We start from the raw sequence: 18,230 nt of genomic DNA, 5'->3' as shown, positions 1-18,230 counted from the left end.
TATGAATAAGTGTTGAAAACTGGTTAGAACGTAGAGAATGATGAAAAACGTCAAAAAAAAAATTAAACTCGCCGAAAATTATCCAAAAAGTAATAAGTTTCGGTAAAATCTGACAAAATTTCAAGTTTCAAAAATCTGCTGGAGACTCCAGGAATTTTCAAAACGTCGCTGGAGGCTCCAAAATGACTTGAACCCACTTGAAGTCGTCTTCAAAGAGTGCTAAAATTGGAGTGCAGAGTAAATTTTCGCTTTTTATTTCCATTTGAGAACTTTTTGAAAATTTCAATTTTCAGAAATCTACTGGAGGCTCCATTAATTTTCAAAAAGTCGCTGGAGATCCAAAACGACTTGAAACGCACCTGCAGTCGACTTCGTAGCGTATTGAAATTTAGTTTGCAGTGTAAATTTCGTCTTTCCAACTCCATTTGATGAAATGTTGTGGAAATTTCAAGTTTAAAAAATCTGCTGGAGACTCCAGGAATTTTCAAAACGTCGCTGGAGGCTCCAAAATGACTTGAACCCACTAGAAGTCGTCTTCAGAGAGTGCTAAAATTGGAGTGCAGAGTAAATTTTCACTTTTCATTTCAATTTGATGAACTTTTTTGAAAATTTCAATTTTCATAAATCTACTGGAGGCTCCATTAATTTTCAAAAAGTCGCTGGAGACCCCAAAATGACTAGACACCACCTGCAGTCGACTTTGTAGCGTATTGAAATTAGTTTGCAGAATAAATTTCGTCTTTCCAACTCCATTTTTTGATGAAATTTTGTGGAAATTTCGAACTTCAAAAATCTGCTGGAGGCTCCAGAACTACTCTAATCGGTCTGAAACAGTTTAAAATCAATGTGTCATGTCGAAACTAGGGTATATCCCAAATTTCAGCTTTCTAGGTCAATTTGGTAAAATTTTGATTTTATCCCTAATTTTTGACCTAAATTCGATTTTCAAAAATTCGCCAAAAATCGAAAAATGCACTTTAGCACTTGAAATTTTGTCAGATGATAGATTTGGCCTGCTCTTTCGATCTACCTTTGTAAGATTCAAAAAATTTCGTGCAAGTCCTATGTTGGAACGCGAAATCTGTGATTTTGGCTGACCTGCAAATCAAATTGACCGCCATTTTGTGAGTAGGGCGATTTTTTTTTTGAGGACAAGGGCTAGAAGTGTTCCTTAAGACTCCCCCTTTAAGTTGTCCCAGAGGATCGGCAGGTGGGGTGCAATTGATCCTTGTGCGGGCCCCCGACTATCTTTTCTGGTTAAAATTGTCAGAATGAAAGGTATATTTTTCGTTAATATTTTTAAAAAATCTGAACATCTCTTAAAATCTAAGAAGCTCTGTTTTTTGCCGGAATTTTCAAAAAATTATTGATTTAGGTTTTATTTTTTGTGAAAATTGTCAAAAAGTCTTCTTTCTCTTCAAAATGGCCACAAAATTCCTACTTTTTTTGACAAAACATCCAAAAAAGTAATGATTCTGTTTTTTTTTTTTTTTTGTTATTTTAATTATCATCAAAATTTTTCATTTTTTTAAAAAACCAGCCCAAGATTTGGAAAAATTAATTTTCATCCGACTCACGATCATTAACGAATTTTAGAAAGCTTATTTTTCATCAAAATTTGATATTTTCAGAGCACAAAATCCAACATTTTAGAAACAGTGGCGAGTTCTTACTCAATACGTAATTTAGAAGCCTCCAGTGACTTTTTGAAAGGTTTCATGGCGTTTATAGGAAAAGTAGCTGGAAGCTTCAAAACCACTTGAAACCACCATGCAGTCGACTTCATATTGTATTGAAATTAGTTTGCAGAGTAAATTTCGGCTTGCTAACCTCATTTAATGAAATTTTGGGGAAAATTTCAAGTTTCAAAAATCTGCTGGAGGCTCCAGTAATTTTCAAAAAGTCGCTTGAGGCTCCAAAATGACTTGAACCCACCTGCAGTCGTCTTCAGAGGGTGTTAAAATGTAGTGCATAGTCAATTTCAGCTTTCCATCTCCATTTGATGAAATTTTGGGGAAATTTCAAGTTTAAAAAATCTGCTGGAGGCTCCAGTAATTTTCAAAAAATCGCTGGAGGTTTCAAAATGACTTGAATCTACCTGAAGTCGACTTCGTAGCGAATTGAAATTAGTTTGAAGAATTAATTTCGGCTTTCCAACTTCATTGGAAGAAATTTTGGGAAATTTGAAGTTTCAAAAATCTACTGGAGGCTCCAGTAATTTTCAAAAAATCGCTGGAAGCTCCAAAATGACTTGAACCCACCTAAAGTCGTCTTCAGAGGGTGTTGAAATTGGAATGCATAGTTAATTTCCGCTTTCCATCTCCATTTGATGAAATTTTGGGAAAATTTCAAGTTTCAAAAATCTGCTGGAAGCTCCAGTAATTTTCAAAAAATCGCTGGAGGCTCCAAAACAACTTAAAATTTACCTGCAGTTGACTTCATAGCGTATTGAAATTAGTCTGCAGAATCAATTTCGGCTTTCCTGCTCCATTTCACATTTGGTGTAATTTTGTGGGAATTTGAAGTTTCAAAAATCTACTGGACGGAGGCTCCAGTAATTTTCAAAAAGTCGCTGGAGGCTCCAAAATGACTTGAACCCACCTGAAGTCGTCTTCAGAGGGTGTTAAAGTTGGAGTGCATAGTCAATTTCAGCTTTCCATCTCCATTCGATGAAATTTTGGGAAAATTTCAAGTTTCAAAAATGTGCTGGAGGCTGCAAAACGACCTAAAATTTACCTGCAGTCGACTTCATAGCGTATTGAAATTAGTTTGCAGAATTAATTTCGGCTTTCCAACTCCATTTGATAACATTTTGTGGGAATTTCGTCGAGTTTCAAAAATCTGCTGGAGGCTGCAGAACTGCTCAAAACGGTTTGAAACAGTTTCCAATCGTTTTGGCATGTCGAAAATAGGGTATATCCTAAATTTCAGCTGTCTAGATCAATTTGGTAAAATTTTGATTTTTTTTCCTCACATTTTGGCCAAAATTCGATTTTTGGAAATTCACCAAAAATCGAAAAAGGCGTTTTAGCACTTGAAATGTTGACAGGTGATGAATTTTTACCTCCTCTTTCGATATACTTGTGTACTGTTTGAAAAATTTCAAGCTAGTCCTATGTTGGAACGCAAAATCTGCGATTTCGGCTGACCTGTCAATCAAAATGACCGCCATTTTGTAAGGGCCAATTTTTTTTTTTTTGAGTACAAAGGCTAGAAATGTTCCTTAGGACTCTCCCTTTAAGAAAAAAGTTGTCCCGGAGGATCGGCAGCGAGGTGCAATTGATCCTTATACGGGCCACCCGACTACAAATTCTTCAGGAATGCTCAAATTAAGTATAGTTGCTGACCTAGATATGGTGGTTGGAAGGGGGCGGGTGCTCCCGATTTCAGACTTATGTACAAGATATAAGAAAAAAACCAAAGAAGGCCTCACAGCGATGATGAAACTCAACTACCCCTTCTCCACCCCCCCAACTCTCGTACAACAATCAATTGACACACTACAATAGTCCACTGCCCAAGTAAACCGCCAACAAAAGAGAGGGGAGGGAGAAAGCTGGGTAAACCCTACGATAAAAAGTGAAAAAATTAAACCAGACACGACATCGATGGACATCATTGGACAAAACGGCCAACTCATTTAACCCTCTAACACGGTTGGGTGAAACGCAGCGCAGCTTTCAACACATGCAACGGTGTCTGAACGATGCACGGAGCGTTTAAAAAATTCAAAAAGTTGCCCTTTGCCTCGCCACACTATACGAGTATAGTTCGCAGGTAGGGCACCTGCCTATCACTCCTCCTGTCGGTTTTTCTTCTGCCAACTCTTCTTGGATATGGTTCGCCCTGCGAGTGCGACTGTATAACTGCAAGCGTCTGTTGGAAATTACGATGGCGACGGCGCACCTCACACCTCACACAACCCACTCTGCACCTACGAGTACGTCGTCGTCGTCGTCGTCGACATCCAGCCTCAAAAGTGTTCGCCTCGCTGCTTCTACGTACGTATATTCGTGAAAATACGGGTTACAAGGATCTCGGTTCTGGCCGCCGCACCCCTCCCCCCCCAGCTCTTCATCAAGCTCTGCTCCGTCATTTGTAGAGCTTTAGAGAGTTTCGCCCAGTAGTACACAGTACACAGCGGATGGACTAGATTGGGGCGCCGCACCATTATTCGGGGCTTGGTGGTTCAGGTTTATAGCCCGCACAGCCGGACCGGACCGGGCCAGGCCAGGCCAAGCCGGGCGTTTGCTTTCGACGGTATGATTACGGTATGAGAAAAAGAAGCATATATTACATCGACGATGACGACGACGACGACCGACCAAAAGACAGAATACATACGGTGTCAAACTTTTGAAGGTCAACGCAATGAATAAAATCGATCGATTTTGTTTTTCTCGCTCTTTCTTCTTCGGCACGTCTTTTCATATTACATTTTAACGCCGCTGGTTCGCTCAGTTTGCCCCTCTTTTTCCTCTCTGTAGGTATACGACGAGTACAGCTTTTACAGCGACGAGAACACCATACCACCTAGCGAAGCTATTCGGTTATTTTGTTTAGTTTTTCGTTGTTCTCCTCTGCGCTTTCTTTTTTTTTTTTTGAGCTATGTATACTCACGTTCACGTACTGTGTACTTTTCGTCGTCCCAATTTTTTTTTTCACGTTCTTTGCTCGCTCGTATACAACAAAACGTACCTACACTTATGATACAAGATTCTTGACGTTTTTGCGTTCTCCCTTTGTATGTACTTTGCCACGCTTATAGAAACACGCTTGCGCAGTGTAAAAGCTTAAAGCTCTCTTCTCCCATGTATCAGTGTGACGCTCTCTGGATTCGTCGCGAATCTTGAACAACTTAGAGCTCCAAGTGGCGAAAGCACAATCAACCAGCAAACATACGAGTATTAAAAAACCACCTTTGACCAGCAGATCTCGCTTGGTTTCGCAGAATACGTCATCTGCTGCAGCCCCCTCCCCCGGAGTTTTAGATTTCGTGACTTGGAGTCCAGGAGGGTCGTTGGAGGTTGGAGGCATCGGATCGAAAAAATGAATTCTTAAAAACCTAACAAACCATATATTATACGAGTTTTTCAATTTTCAGGCAATGGGGGGGGGGGGGGAGCAATGGAGGCATTGGAAGGGTTAAATCAAAAAAATTTCAGCACTGTCGAAAACATATGAAACGATATGTCACACGATACCTGATATTTTTAATATTTTGACCAAAATTTTGGGGCTTCGTAACCCCCCCCCCCCTCCCTCCTCTTCATGGTTTTTCGAAACCAATTATGAAAGGTTCTCAGTGATTGTAAACATTGTAACGTGTATGCTTCCTGGACTTTTTTTTCCAATTTCCAAATCATAGCTCTAAAATTGGGGGCAAACTTTTGACAACTGAGCGTTCTAAAATTGAGCTAAACTTTGAAATTCTGACATTTTTGGCTGATATTTTTGAAATTATTCTCAAGTAGTTTTAAAACGTCACAAACAGATTACCTCCAAGTTGCATAAGTCTCAAGGAATTACATTCAAATGTCGGATTGTTGAGCATTATGACGAGAAATTGCCCAACATTCGTTTTTTTATTGGATGGAGGAGGAGAAGGGGGTTGGTTGGATTTGGCAGTGGGTGACCCCAGGTTAATGTCAAGCTTCTAACCCTACTTGACCCCTTTTCAGGATTAAAATGTCAATTTTTGAAATTCTCTCTTCGCTATGAGGAAAAGAATTGATGATTTAATTGCAGTTATTTTTCTTTCAACTTTATGGCGAATTTCTGAAATTTAAAAAATTTAAAAATAAACGCTCATGATCATGTTGCTTTTGAAAAAACATCATGAAACCAGCTTTTTTGAATTTTTTAATCAATCAATAGAAAAAGTTGCCAAAAATCCAAAAATGAACTTCATTATCTAAAATTTTGGTAACGTGGGTTTCAGGACATGCTCTTTCGATCGATCTATCTTGGTTTGGTTCAAAATCAAACAGCGCCAGTCAAAAAGTTCTATCGACAAAATATAATTTAGAACTCACGAAACCATTTATAAAAAATAACTAAGTATCTTGCACCAGAATTAGAAAAAAAAAAAAAAAATAGAAAATTTATTAAATTTGACAAATTTTTTATACGAACATGGATAATATGAAGCCAGTAGGGACCTTTGACACCCAAGGAGAATCAGGAGAGAAAAAGAGAGGAAGACGAGAAGGGGGGGGGGGAGAGTAAATGTTTCAAAATTTGAGAAATTGTAAATTTGTTCTTTTTTGATCAAGATGTTACAAAAATTCGAGATATCAAGTCTGATGTACTTAATTATAATTTAATGCCTTCAATTCAGAAATGCACAAATTTCTCAATTGGGTTCATTTTTAATTATTCCAAAAATTTTGGAGCGCATCACCTCTTTCCCAAATTTATTTATGTTTTTCTCACACGAATTTTCAAGTTGGATGGATCAAAATTGACTCTTTTCGAACTTAAACCAAATTTGGAATGAAAATCACAAAATTCGTTGACATTTCTTCTACTTCTCCAGAAAGACGAAAATCGACTTGAGACACTCCTAATTATCCAAAAAACCGGATACTCCGTTTCAATGTCAGCTTTTGAAAAATACCTCGACATACCTTATCAATGTTTACCAATTTATAGGCCCTGGATTCACACAAAATGGTGGGGGAGAGGAGGAGAAGGAGGGGGGGGGCGAAAAATTAATCGAAAACCTTTTTTTTCTAGGGTGGTTATGAAGCAAAAATCGACATAGAGGGGAGGTGGTTGAGGTTCTCATTTTCAAAGTACGAATTGAACCTCCCCTCCCCCCTCCCAATTGTTTCATTCTTCATTTCAAAAAAATTTGTCGACTAAAAAAGTGAATTTGGATATAATTTTATGCTCAGGATGTTGAGATAAATTGAGGAGGGCAGCTGGGAAAGAAGGGAGAGGGTGGTAAATGCTCCATCTTAATTAATTAGTACATATTGTTACAAGGGACTTATGGTTTCAAACTTTTTTAAAATATGAAATGATTTGAGAGTGCTTCGACTATAGAATTGAAATGGATAATCTGGATATGGTGAAAACATCTGTCGCCCATATTGATTGACTCAGGAAGGCAAGGGAAATGACTGAGATTTTCCAAAATTTTAAAAATCTGTTCTTAGTTCTCATCTGCTAACTACGTTGGGAGGATTGAATAAAAAAACTAGACAGATATTCGAACTGAGCACTCTAAAACAACTTACCAAACGATATGTCACATTGTCACATGGTATCATCGTTCTTCATTATTTTTTTCACTTTCACGACCGAGTAGAGGGTGTTCATTGGGGGGAGGGGTGGGTTAAAAGGGTCACATCAAAAAACCGAGATGATATTCGGACTCAGCATCGTTTAGAACTAAGCAAACGATGTCACACAGCATCATTATTTTTTTCACTTTCATGACCGAGTAGGGGGTGTCCTTTTGGGGGGGGGGGAGGTAGGAAGGGTCAGATCAAAAAACCGAGTTCATATATTCGGACTCAGCATCGTTTAGAACCAAGCAAACGATATGTCACACAGCATCGTTATTTTTTTCACTTTCACGACCGAGTAGGGGGTGTCCATTTGGGAGGGGGGGAGGTAGGAAGGGTCAGATCAAAAAACCGAGTTGATATTCGGACTCAGCATCATTCAGAACCAAGCAAACGATATGTCACACGGCATCGTTATTTTTTTCACTTTCACGACCGAGTAGGGGGTGTCCATTTGGGAGGGGGGGGGGGGGGTAGGAGGGGTCAGATCAAAAAACCGAGTTCATATCGCACCTCGGGAGTAATAAGGTCACATCTCAAATAAGTGAAATTTTACAGGAGAGTGATTTTCTTTTTTTTTTAAATTTGATTCATTATTTTTATCAACTTATAATTGATTGTGAGGAATGAATAGCACCTCATTTTAAAGATCTGGTATCCTACCTTCGTTTAGCATAAGAACACTTTGAAAAATAAAATCTTGAAGAGGAAATATTTCAATGTTTGGAAAACATTTTGAGTTATAACCTTTCATTAAAGTTGATGTGGAGGCGAAAGGAAGCGTCCAAAAAAAATTTCATGAAAACAAAGTTGTAGAGAATTAAATTTCCAATCGACATAATGTCGTTAGTTTTTTTCTAGAGTGCTTAGTTTTTGAGTTTTTCTCAAAAAACTAAAATTTCATTATATGTGCAAATTCATTTTCCTGAAAAGTGATCAATTTAAAAAAAATTTTCCATTTGGTACAAACCAATAAAAAATGCACTCCTTGTGACTATTTCTAACTGACAAACATTCAAAACAATCAAAACTATTTGTTAACACTTTGTATGTACGAAATTTGCTGAAAAAAGGTGGAGTTTTTTGAGATGTACCCTTATAACTCCAAACAACTTGCAATGTTGTTGAGATTTTGAGTTAGGCAATTTGCATTTTTTACAAGATCTAGATAATGTACCCAACTCAAAGTGTAATTTTTGGTTGAGGGGGGTCATACAAACCCCAAAAATGCAAAAACATCAAAATCAATTTTTTTTGAGATGTGACCTTATTACTCCCCAGGTGCGATATATTCGGACTCAGCATTGTTTAGAACCAAGCAAACGATATGTCACACAGCATCATTATTTTTCTCACTTTCACGACCGAGTAGGGGGTGTTCATTGGGGAGGGGGGGGGTAGTAGGGTCAGATCAAAAAACTAAGTTGATATTCGGACTCAGCATCATTTAGAACCAAACAAACGATATGTCACACGGCATCATCAGTTTTTTTCACTTTCACCGTTTCACGACTGACAGGGGTGTCTACGGTGGGGGTAGGAAGGGCCAGATCAAAAAACCAAGTTGATATTCCGAATCAGCATCATTTAGAACCAAGCAAACGATATGTCACACTGCATCATTATTTTATTTCACTTTCACGACCGAATGGGGGTATCCATGGTGGGGGTTGGAAGGGTCAGATCAAAAAACCAAGTTGATATTCGGGCTCAGCATCCTCAAAAACCTAGCAAACCATATGTCACATGACATTAGTTGTTATTTGAACTGGTGTCAAAATTCCCTCCCCCTCCCCTTTTGGAACAAAGGTTTAATTATTACATTTATGTAGTTTCATTTCAAGTCATACTTCGATCTTATGGGTCGAATAAAGTTGATTTCTCATCATGTCATCATAAATCGAGATTTTAATAAAATTTTCAAAGACATATTTTTTGCCTTTTCTCACTGTATGATGACCCCCCCTCCCCCTCCTTCCCCTTTCAACCCAAAAACACCCAGAAAAAAAGGTCCAGAGGAGTTCCAACTGGGCGAAATTGAAACTCCCAAAGGAGATTCTTACCCTCACCCCTCCTACTTCGCAATGACTAGGGCATGGGTTACAATTTTTCAGAACGAGCTCTAAAATTCGATTAGGCTGATTTCATGAATTTTTCAATGATCAAAAATGACGTTTTTTTTCGAACGCTGTGCCTTCTTTCAATATGAATGAGCTCCATGAAAAAATTTTTAAAGACCAAAAATCGTCGTTTTTGGCCTTCTTTAAATTTCGTTTGAATATTTTTTTATGCATCGAGAAACCAAATTGAATTTCAAATGAAAATTTCAAAATCATCAGACGTTCCCCTGATTTATCCAGAAAGATATTTCTAGACTTTTTCTGATTTTTTCAAGAACTGGACACCTCGAATTGAGGTCAAAAATAATACCAGATCAATATTCTTTAGCACCTTTTTCAGTACGAAAATTCAATACATCGGTATACTTCTCCCCAGCCCCCCCCCTCTCACCTATTTTCATAGTCTTCAATACGGTTTCCGAACACGCTCGTAATTTTCCAATATTCAAATACCAGCTCGTCTCCGGTCTGTGCTCTCTGTCGGGTACGAAACATGAATGAATAGGTAGTCGACTTGCGGCAGTTTGTGTGACCCACATAGTTCACATTCTCCTCAAGGTAGTTGCTGGATAATATGACAAATATGACCATTTTTCCCCCAACCATTCCATTCCATTCCGTAGCCAAACAATAAACATTAGCCCATGTTCTCGTTGCAATTCAACGTAGTATAAGCTCCAGTCGATTCGAGTCAAAGACCTATTCACCTGTTCTTCTAAAGATTAGAAAAGGATACATCGATAATCGATTTTTTTTTTTACTCAACTTTTACGATGAAAACATACTACGAAGATGGACGATATTCGTACGTACGAGCTCTACGATACCGAGTAGTGAGTTGAATAAAAACACTACCATATTGGGCAATCGTATTGAATAACATAGCTGCATTGAGAAAAGAATCCCACCATAAGGGACACGATTCGTACATAGAATTAATCGACGATCTTTCGAACGATTTTTAAATAAAAATTCAGAAGAACTCGGTTGCATTTGGATGAAAAATTGAACACCCATAAAATACATTACGAGTAATCGAGGTTCATGAACTCGAAGATCAGACAAGGTTTTATCGTTTGATTGATGTCAACGTTGCATTTCGTTGACAATCAACAATGAATGAAGGTTTTTTTTCTCCAACCATTGTAAATCGGTTATCAATTTGGATGGTTTTTTGAACCAAACTGGATATATATGTAAGTTTCCGGGTTTAGGGGTTTTCGAACAGTAACTAGGTATACTCGAGGAGTACGAGATGAGAAGATGCATTTCGTAAATCTATCTAGCTCTCTGGTACGTATAATATATGAACCGGTTCGAGATTATGGAATGCAGTCCCGCCAATTACTGGTTTACGTGAAAATCGTTCATAACCGCCATCTCCCACTATATTACTATCGTTTGATTATTCCGTACACTACGTACATACAAGAGTATAGTATCTCTCTGTGTGTATAATTTACCTACATATAGTGAATTTTTACCTTTACCTCTCCGGTGCTTGTTTTATTTTTATAGGAGATAGAATTGGCAACGTAGCTAAACTGGTTTTTTTACTTCTAACCTAAATCTTAGATCTATTTCAAGATTTCCCCTACCCCCGGTATCCTATCATATAATTCACGATAAATTGATCGAGAATATTTAAGCTGCTCGTAATTACCAAATCTCATCCTGTGTGCTCCGCGTATATGGTAATCCAATGGTCCAAATCGAAGGAAAAGGAAAACTATCGTTATGGAAAATACATACGACATACAGGCGAAGTTCAGCAGACTCAGATCGCGAGGTACGCGGTGGTTTTGTATTAAAAAAGCGTGAAACGGAACGCGCTTTAATGCGAACCGTGCAAGGTAACTTCGCTTCGAGTTCAACGGCCTATCGAGTATATTCGAGGTAAGATGAACGCGCTCCACTCTCCACCACTTCCATCATCATCCATTCAATTCAGTCAGACGTTCAGAATAAAGTACTCGCTTGAAATGAGACATTCTTCCATAATGTGTAGGTACATCCGAATACAGAAAATATACACCGATTGATAACGTGAAAAAAAGATCTGCAGCAGGGTGAAAAAAAAAACGACCTAGATTAGAGTAACCAAAAATTACTAACACAATTCACGTACTGTTACGAAAAACTCGATTCGAGTCACGTCACATCGATTTATTTTTATCAAAATGAATTACACAAAAACAATACCACTTTCAAAATCCACTTCTCTCGGTTCGAATAGGATCGAAAATTATTACACGAGTTGTGTGAAATTTGTCTTTCGTCGAATCGAGTAGTAACCTCAACAGTGAACAGATAACAGCTTCAAATCTCTCTTCTCTTTCAGCTCGAAATACACGATATGAACATTTCGAATAAGGGAACGATTCTCAGCTACGGTGTCTGGATATTTGAATACGAAGCAACGCGACACATTTATAATAATTTACCTAATGTAATGATAAAATGAAATATGATGAAAGTAATGTAATAGCTTATTATAAGGAAATATGATAAAATTCAAACGTGATATGAGCGAAGCATGTAGGTTATCAAAGTGGACCATGGCAATGCAAATAAAACGATCAAACTACCTGTAAACTTACGGGAGTTGATTTATTTAGAAAGTAAAACGAGTTAATTACCTGCAAATCAGTCTTAAGCCACAAATCTGAATATTTCACACATTATTTAAGCAAACAAAAACTCATAACACTTAAACACAAAGTTGAGAATATCGCCATTTCATCTTGAATTTTTGATTCCATAATAACATTGTAAATAACGTTTTGTTGCGTTGCCAAATTTCTGGTATGCGGAAAAAAAGCCTTCGTGTTTTTACGATGCCAGAAAAATTTGAGTAAAACGTGTTCGAGTTCGAGGATTTGCAACTAGCGTTCCAAGCGGAATTACGGTGTATCACGAAACTGGAAATTTAAAAATAATTAAAATTTTATTGAAATTGAAAAATTAAAAATTTTCTGAATCAATCAATTGAATCAATGAAAATTTTGATACTTTATTTATTTTTGTTTTAAAATTTAAAAAATTAATTAGTGAAATAAAATAATAATTGCACAAAATATCGTTAAGTTTAAACATGTAAAGGAAATTTCAAAAATATCGAATTAAAATTATCAAAAAAAAGGAAAAAAAAATGAACAGAATCACTCAGAAGTCAGAATGAAAGAATTTGAAGAAAAAAACGCTGAAAATCTTCCATATTTATTTACACATTTTTCTCATTAAAAATACAAAAACTGACTGAACAATTGGAAAAAAATGAAAAAACATGAAATTTCACAATCTATCCTCGACCGCAATCTATTCAAAAAATGAATACAATGAGCGTACAAAAAGTTTTATTTAAAAAAAAAAACAAATGATTCATACCATCATCATCAATCACACAAAAAGTATTCAGTACTACTGAAGTGAAGCACCTAGGGAAGTAGGTATGCTAAATTCTTCAATTACAATAACGATAATTGAGTACTCTGACAAAACAACGTCGTCGGCGGCAACTAAACAGAGAACAAAATTGCAATCAAGATCAAAAAGTTGATTGTCTTTTTTTCAAATCAGAAATTATTTCATCTCAAAATATAACATTTTTAGTCCGGCATATGGCATATGACAATAGGAGTAATTGCAGCCCCCCCCCCCCGCTGATCCCCGGGACAACTTTAAAGGGAACATCCTAAAGAACATTTTAAAGCAAACTTGCCAAAAAAAATTGGCCTTAATTACAAAATGGCGGCCATTTTGATTGACAGGTCAGCAGAAATTGCAGATTTTGCGTTTTAACATAGGCCTTGCACGAACTTTTTCAAACTTTACAACGGTAGACCGAAAGATCATGCAAAAATTTATCACCTGTCAAAATTTCAAGTGCTAAAGTGCGTTTTTCGATTTTTGGTGAATTTTTGAAAATCAAATTTAGGCCAAAAATGAGGGGAAAAAAATCAAAATTTCACCAAATTGACCAAGAAAGCTGAAATTTGGGATATACCCTATTTTCGACATGCCAAATCGATTGGAAATGGTTTCAACCCATTTTGAGCAGTTCTGAAGCCTACAGCAGATTTTTGAAACTCGAAATTCCCACAAATTTCCATCAAATTGGAGTTGTAAAGCTGAAATTTATTCTAAAAACTAATTTCAATACGGTACGAAGTACAGCAGGTGAATTTCAAGTCGTTTTGGAGCCCCCGCAACTTTTTGAAAATCCTGAAACCTCCAACAGATTTTTGAAACTTTAAATTTTCACAAAATTTCATGAAATGGAGATGGAAAACTGAAATTTACTCTACACTCCAATTTTAACACCCTCTGATGACGACTTCAGGTGAACTGAAATCATTTCAAGGCCTCCAGCGACTTTTTTGAAAATTAATGGAGCCTCCAGTAGATTTTTGAAACTTGAAATTTCCCCAACATTAATTTATCAAATGGAGTTGTCAAGCTGAAATTTACTTCGCAGACTACATGGTGGTTTCAAATGGTTTTGAAGCTTCCAACTACTATTAGGAAATTTCAATTTTCCAAAAAAAACGTCGCTGGAGGCTCCAAAACGACTTAAAATCCACCAGCAGTCAATTTCGTAGCGTGTTGAAATTAGGTTACAGAATGAATTTCGACTCTCCATCGGGGAAATTTCAAGTTTCAAAAATCTACTGGAGGCTCCAGTAATTTTCAAGAAAGTGGCTGGAGGCTCTAAAATGGCTTGAGCCCACCTGAAGTCGTCTCCAGAGGGTGTTAAAATTAGAGTGTAGAGTAAATTTCAGCTTTCCATTTCCATTTTGATGAAATTTTGTGAAAATTAATAGTTTCAAAAATCTGCTGGAGGCTTCAGGAATTTTCAAAAAGTCGCTGGAGGCTCCAAAACGACTTGAAATATACCTGCAGTACTTCGTAGCGTATTGAAATTAGTTTTTAGAATAAATTTTAGCTTTATAACTCCAATTTGATGGAATTTTTGTGGGAATTTCGAGTTTCAAAAATCTGCTGGAGGCTCCAGTACTGCTCAAAACGGGTTGAAACCGTTTCTAATCGATTCGGCATGTCGAAAATAGGGTATATCCCAAATTTCAGCTTTCTTGGTCAATTTGGTGAAATTTTGATTTTTTCCCTCATTTTTGGCCTAAATTCGATTTTCAAAAATTCACCAAAAATCGAAAAACGCACTTTAGCTCTTGAAATTTTGACAGGTGATGAATTTTTGCATGATCTTTCGATCTACCGTTGTAAAGTTTGAAAAAGTTCGTGCAAGTTCTATGTTAAAACGCAAAATCTTCGATTTCGGCTGATCTGTCAATCAAAATGGCCGCCATTTTGTAAGTAAGGCCAAGTTTTTTGGGGGCAAGTTTGCTTTAAAATGTTCCTTAGGATGTCCCCTTTGAGGAAAAAGTTGTCCCGGAGGATCGGGGGGGGGGGTGCCATTACTCCTATTGTCGTATGACCGGACTAATTGTCCTCAAAGGAAATTTCAAAAATATCAAAAAATTTAAAATTATCATATAAAAGGAAAAACTGAACAGAACGAAAGCTGAAAATGTTCCATATTTACCCATTTTTTCCATTAAAAATACAAAAACTTACTGAACAATTGAAAAAAAAATGAAAAAACATGAAATTTCACAATCTATTTAAAAAATATACATACAAAAAATGAGCGTACGAAAAGTTTTATTAAAAAAACACAAATGATTCATTTATTTTACCATCATCACCAATCAGTATTCAGTATTACTGAAGTACCTAGGTAAGTAAGCTAAATTCTTCAAATACAATAATTATGTACTCTAACAAAACAACGTCGGCGGCAAATAAACAGAGAACAAAATTGCAATCAAGATCAAAAAGTTGATTGTTTTTTTCAAATCAAAAATTTCATTTCAAAATATAACATTTTGGAAAAAAATTCAGTGACATTGTCGAAAAAAACTTTTTCGTTAACAAGTTCTATCAAAATAAGCGAACGTGTTCTCAAGTTTGCGAACTGAACTAGACAAATTCCCAGTAGGTAAATTCAACGAAGTAAAAAATCATTGGAAAATTGACGACTACGAATTACGATGGTGGTGAGGCTCGACTACGAAGTTTCCTAGCTTTCATATCAATTTTATACCTACTCTTGACTCGACGAGCTTCTTCAATATCTGGATTTAAAAATATTTGAGAAACGTGCTCTACGATAGCGAATTTAAATCCACATCGGTCTTCGATTCTCGCTCCTTTTATGGCAACCACAGGCGTCGTAGAAATTTCGAATTTTTCAGCCGCATCGTCGAATAAATAGACTGTAATCTAATCCATATACAAATTATTCGTTAATTAGATACAATTTAACAATATAATACTGTTTCAATTCAACTCGAGATACGTACTAGTCCATCCCCATTCTTCAGATACACTTGACGGATTTTACGTTTTCGTGATTCTGTCTCAACGTTTGCCAAGTCTGAAACGTCTACACAAACTCCCAAGATATCTTTGCAAAATAAAATAATAATTCAGTAATGCGTAGTTGCGATTATTTAGTCGATTCCAATCAGTTGATAATTTTTCTTACCTACTAAAGCATCTGCAGCCAAATCTTTGTAAGAGTTGGGTGGACAGAAGTTGAACTGAATATTTTCATAAGCCGGCGAAATTTCACTATCTGCTTTTAAAATTAGTTTGAATTTAGTGGGAGTTTCATCTCGCTGAATATTAAACTGACTAATCAGGAACACTTTATCTACCTAAAATATTATGAAGCAAAAAATTATCCAATCGAATTCATACGGAATTAATCAAATCAGAAAAACTGTATTAAAAATTAGAAGGCTACCTCCAGCACATCGTAGAATTTAAGACAAGCGCTATTGTAAGCTATCGCTGTAATACTGCCTGATGAGTCGGTAAGCTCTACGCTGAGGAATTCCTCCTGCTTTAAAATTCGCACCATCAGGTCGTAAAATATACCAAAAACGTAGTGAAATAGATAATGAAAGATATAGTATATTGCCAAGACACCGTCCGATAGATCCAAGCAATATAATTCTTCGCTCGATATAGGTATGACTCCTTTTCTCGCAATTTGTGCCATGAAGTCGTGAAATTTACAAGACATGTCGTAAAATTTACGACGAACAACTTTGCAAGCTGTTACTAACATACTGTTCGATGAATTTGAAAGATTCGTGTTCAAGGAATCCTCACTATAACGTTTCTGGATGTCTCCTTTCTTCGTAACTCGTGCTTTAATACACCAATGATTATTTGTCGGTTTCAGAGCTACTATGGGTAACGTTTGCGGTGTTCCTGTTCTGCTCATAAGATATTTCTCAAACATATCTCGCTCTAGAACGGAATACGATAAAATGTTTAATACTTAATAAATAATTGCTCTGCGTACTTATGAGTATTTTCAAGACTAAATACCTACTTTTTAACCGAAGTTCTTTAGGAACAGGGATAGGATTACCAATTTGTTCTCCTACAACTACACCTTTCTGCAATATGCTCATTTTAAAAATAATCAACGAGCACCTGAAAGTATAAAAATGTAACGAGACAATATTTAACATTTATTCCATAATGAAATGCTCAAAAAGAAAGCAATACATTTATCTACCCACCATTTTCCACGCGTAGTATTCTCTTTATTGCACATGTAGTGCTCCAAAACAACCACATCATTACGTTGTAATTCTCTACTGTGAATCAGCTTTTCGGCGGTTTTTTCTGCATTATTTACTAGTGCAGTAGTACGAAACGTACCATCCGAAATTTCCACATAACCCCTATAATGTTCTCGTACAATACCCTGAACATCAATACAAGTACCAAATAATAAAATTTATAATTCATTCAAGTTGAAAAGTAATTGAACTCACCAAAACCTGAACTATCGGTTTCTCAATATCTTCACCTTCGAAGATATCCTGAAATTTAATCACAATACATTAATTACAATGAACATTTTTCTCTCTTTAATTAAGAAAAAAGAGTGGGCTTACTTTAATACATTCTTCTGTTAGTTCTATTTCCTTTTCCATTATAAAATTGAGATGTTTTCGATGGAATGATTAATGATTTATGGAACAGTAGGTATACACGAGAATAAATTTCTAATCGGTGTTATGCTCTGACCATTTTGTTGTAAAGTAGAATACTGAATTCGTTCATGGATGTCTTGAACTTCTTAGAAGTTTATCTAGATAATTAGTCGATGTACAGGTAGTCGTGATAATACACTCGTCTGAATAATCCTCGCCAACTGCTTCGTTCTAAAAATACATTCCAGTAAGATCAAACAAAAGTTGACAAATGATGCAAAACGTTGGGATTCACCATACTACTTACCTACCTACCTGGAAAGTGAAAGATGAACATGGCACTCTTCTGGTAGATGTATTCACTCGATTCATTACTTTTTTTTATTATTGTTGAATTACCTTTCCAAATTCAAATTTATTGCAAAAAATTTTGTAATGTAAGGCAAAAAATTCAAATTCAAATAAATTTAGCAAAAAATATTTCATTGATAAGAAAAATATTTATTTTGATCAGTGAGGCAATTCATTGCGACAAAAAATAACACTATTCCCCTTGAAAACAGAAGAATTACGAGGTAATTTCAGTATGGTTTCTGCTGACGATTGACTATTTGAACTTGAATATTATGAAATTAACTCTAATAAAATAAGGGTGGTTTTAGGGTGCTTCTAAGGGGAAAAGGAAGAATCGTATGGCTGGTTTGGCATAGCTAGGCTAGGCCATTCTCTTATCTCTACAATACATACCTAGGTGTATTTTGTAGAAAGTCAGTCTA

At 36.3% G+C, this 18,230-nt stretch overlaps 2 protein-coding genes across 5 annotated transcripts in view; both read right to left on the bottom strand.

The window, feature by feature from the left end:
* gw (trinucleotide repeat containing adaptor 6-like gawky) overlaps positions 1-12,192 on the bottom strand; it is a 101,322-nt gene extending 89,130 nt beyond the window's left edge. The window contains exon 1 of one of the 2 annotated variants that reach the window (XM_065355264.1): positions 12,055-12,192. The gene's annotated coding sequence lies outside the window, so the exon portion shown is untranslated. The remainder of the gene's footprint in view (positions 1-12,054) is intronic. The other variant, XM_065355272.1, reaches the window with a different exon arrangement.
* Positions 12,193-12,754: 562 nt separating this feature from the next.
* On the bottom strand, positions 12,755-17,942 carry LOC135839264 (uncharacterized). 3 transcript variants are annotated; one of them, XM_065355238.1, is made up of 10 exons: positions 17,762-17,942; positions 17,416-17,685; positions 17,293-17,340; positions 17,035-17,222; positions 16,842-16,945; positions 16,245-16,756; positions 15,984-16,155; positions 15,799-15,902; positions 15,544-15,718; positions 12,755-12,933 (listed from the first exon to the last, which is right to left on the bottom strand). In XM_065355238.1, exons 2-10 carry the CDS (start codon positions 17,452-17,454, stop codon positions 12,836-12,838), a joined length of 1,440 nt encoding a protein of 479 aa, XP_065211310.1. In that variant the 5' UTR covers positions 17,455-17,685; positions 17,762-17,942; the 3' UTR covers positions 12,755-12,835. The 3 variants fall into 3 exon arrangements, with proteins under 3 accessions (XP_065211310.1, XP_065211301.1, XP_065211316.1); XM_065355229.1 differs by having other exon boundaries at positions 17,770-17,942; XM_065355244.1 differs by lacking the exon at positions 12,755-12,933 and having other exon boundaries at positions 15,081-15,718; positions 17,770-17,940.
* Between the last annotated feature and the right edge of the window lie 288 nt (positions 17,943-18,230).

This window comes from Planococcus citri, chromosome 1 (assembly GCF_950023065.1).
Source record: "Planococcus citri chromosome 1, ihPlaCitr1.1, whole genome shotgun sequence".
NCBI lineage: Eukaryota > Metazoa > Arthropoda > Insecta > Hemiptera > Pseudococcidae > Planococcus > Planococcus citri.
Note: the sequence above shows the minus strand (reverse complement) of the source record. Positions and strands in the feature narration are given on the sequence as shown.

Excerpts from the sequence above, each read along its gene's own strand:
- LOC135839264 (XM_065355238.1), bottom strand. The coding sequence starts at position 17,454 with ATGGAAAAGGAAATAGAACTAACAGAAGAATGTATTAAA. Across the intron at positions 17,223-17,292 it reads AACCGATAGTTCAGGTTTTG|GGTATTGTACGAGAACATTA; the intron begins GTGAGTTCAATT and ends ATTGATGTTCAG. Across the intron at positions 15,903-15,983 it reads GGCTGCAGATGCTTTAGTAG|ATATCTTGGGAGTTTGTGTA; the intron begins GTAAGAAAAATT and ends TATTTTGCAAAG.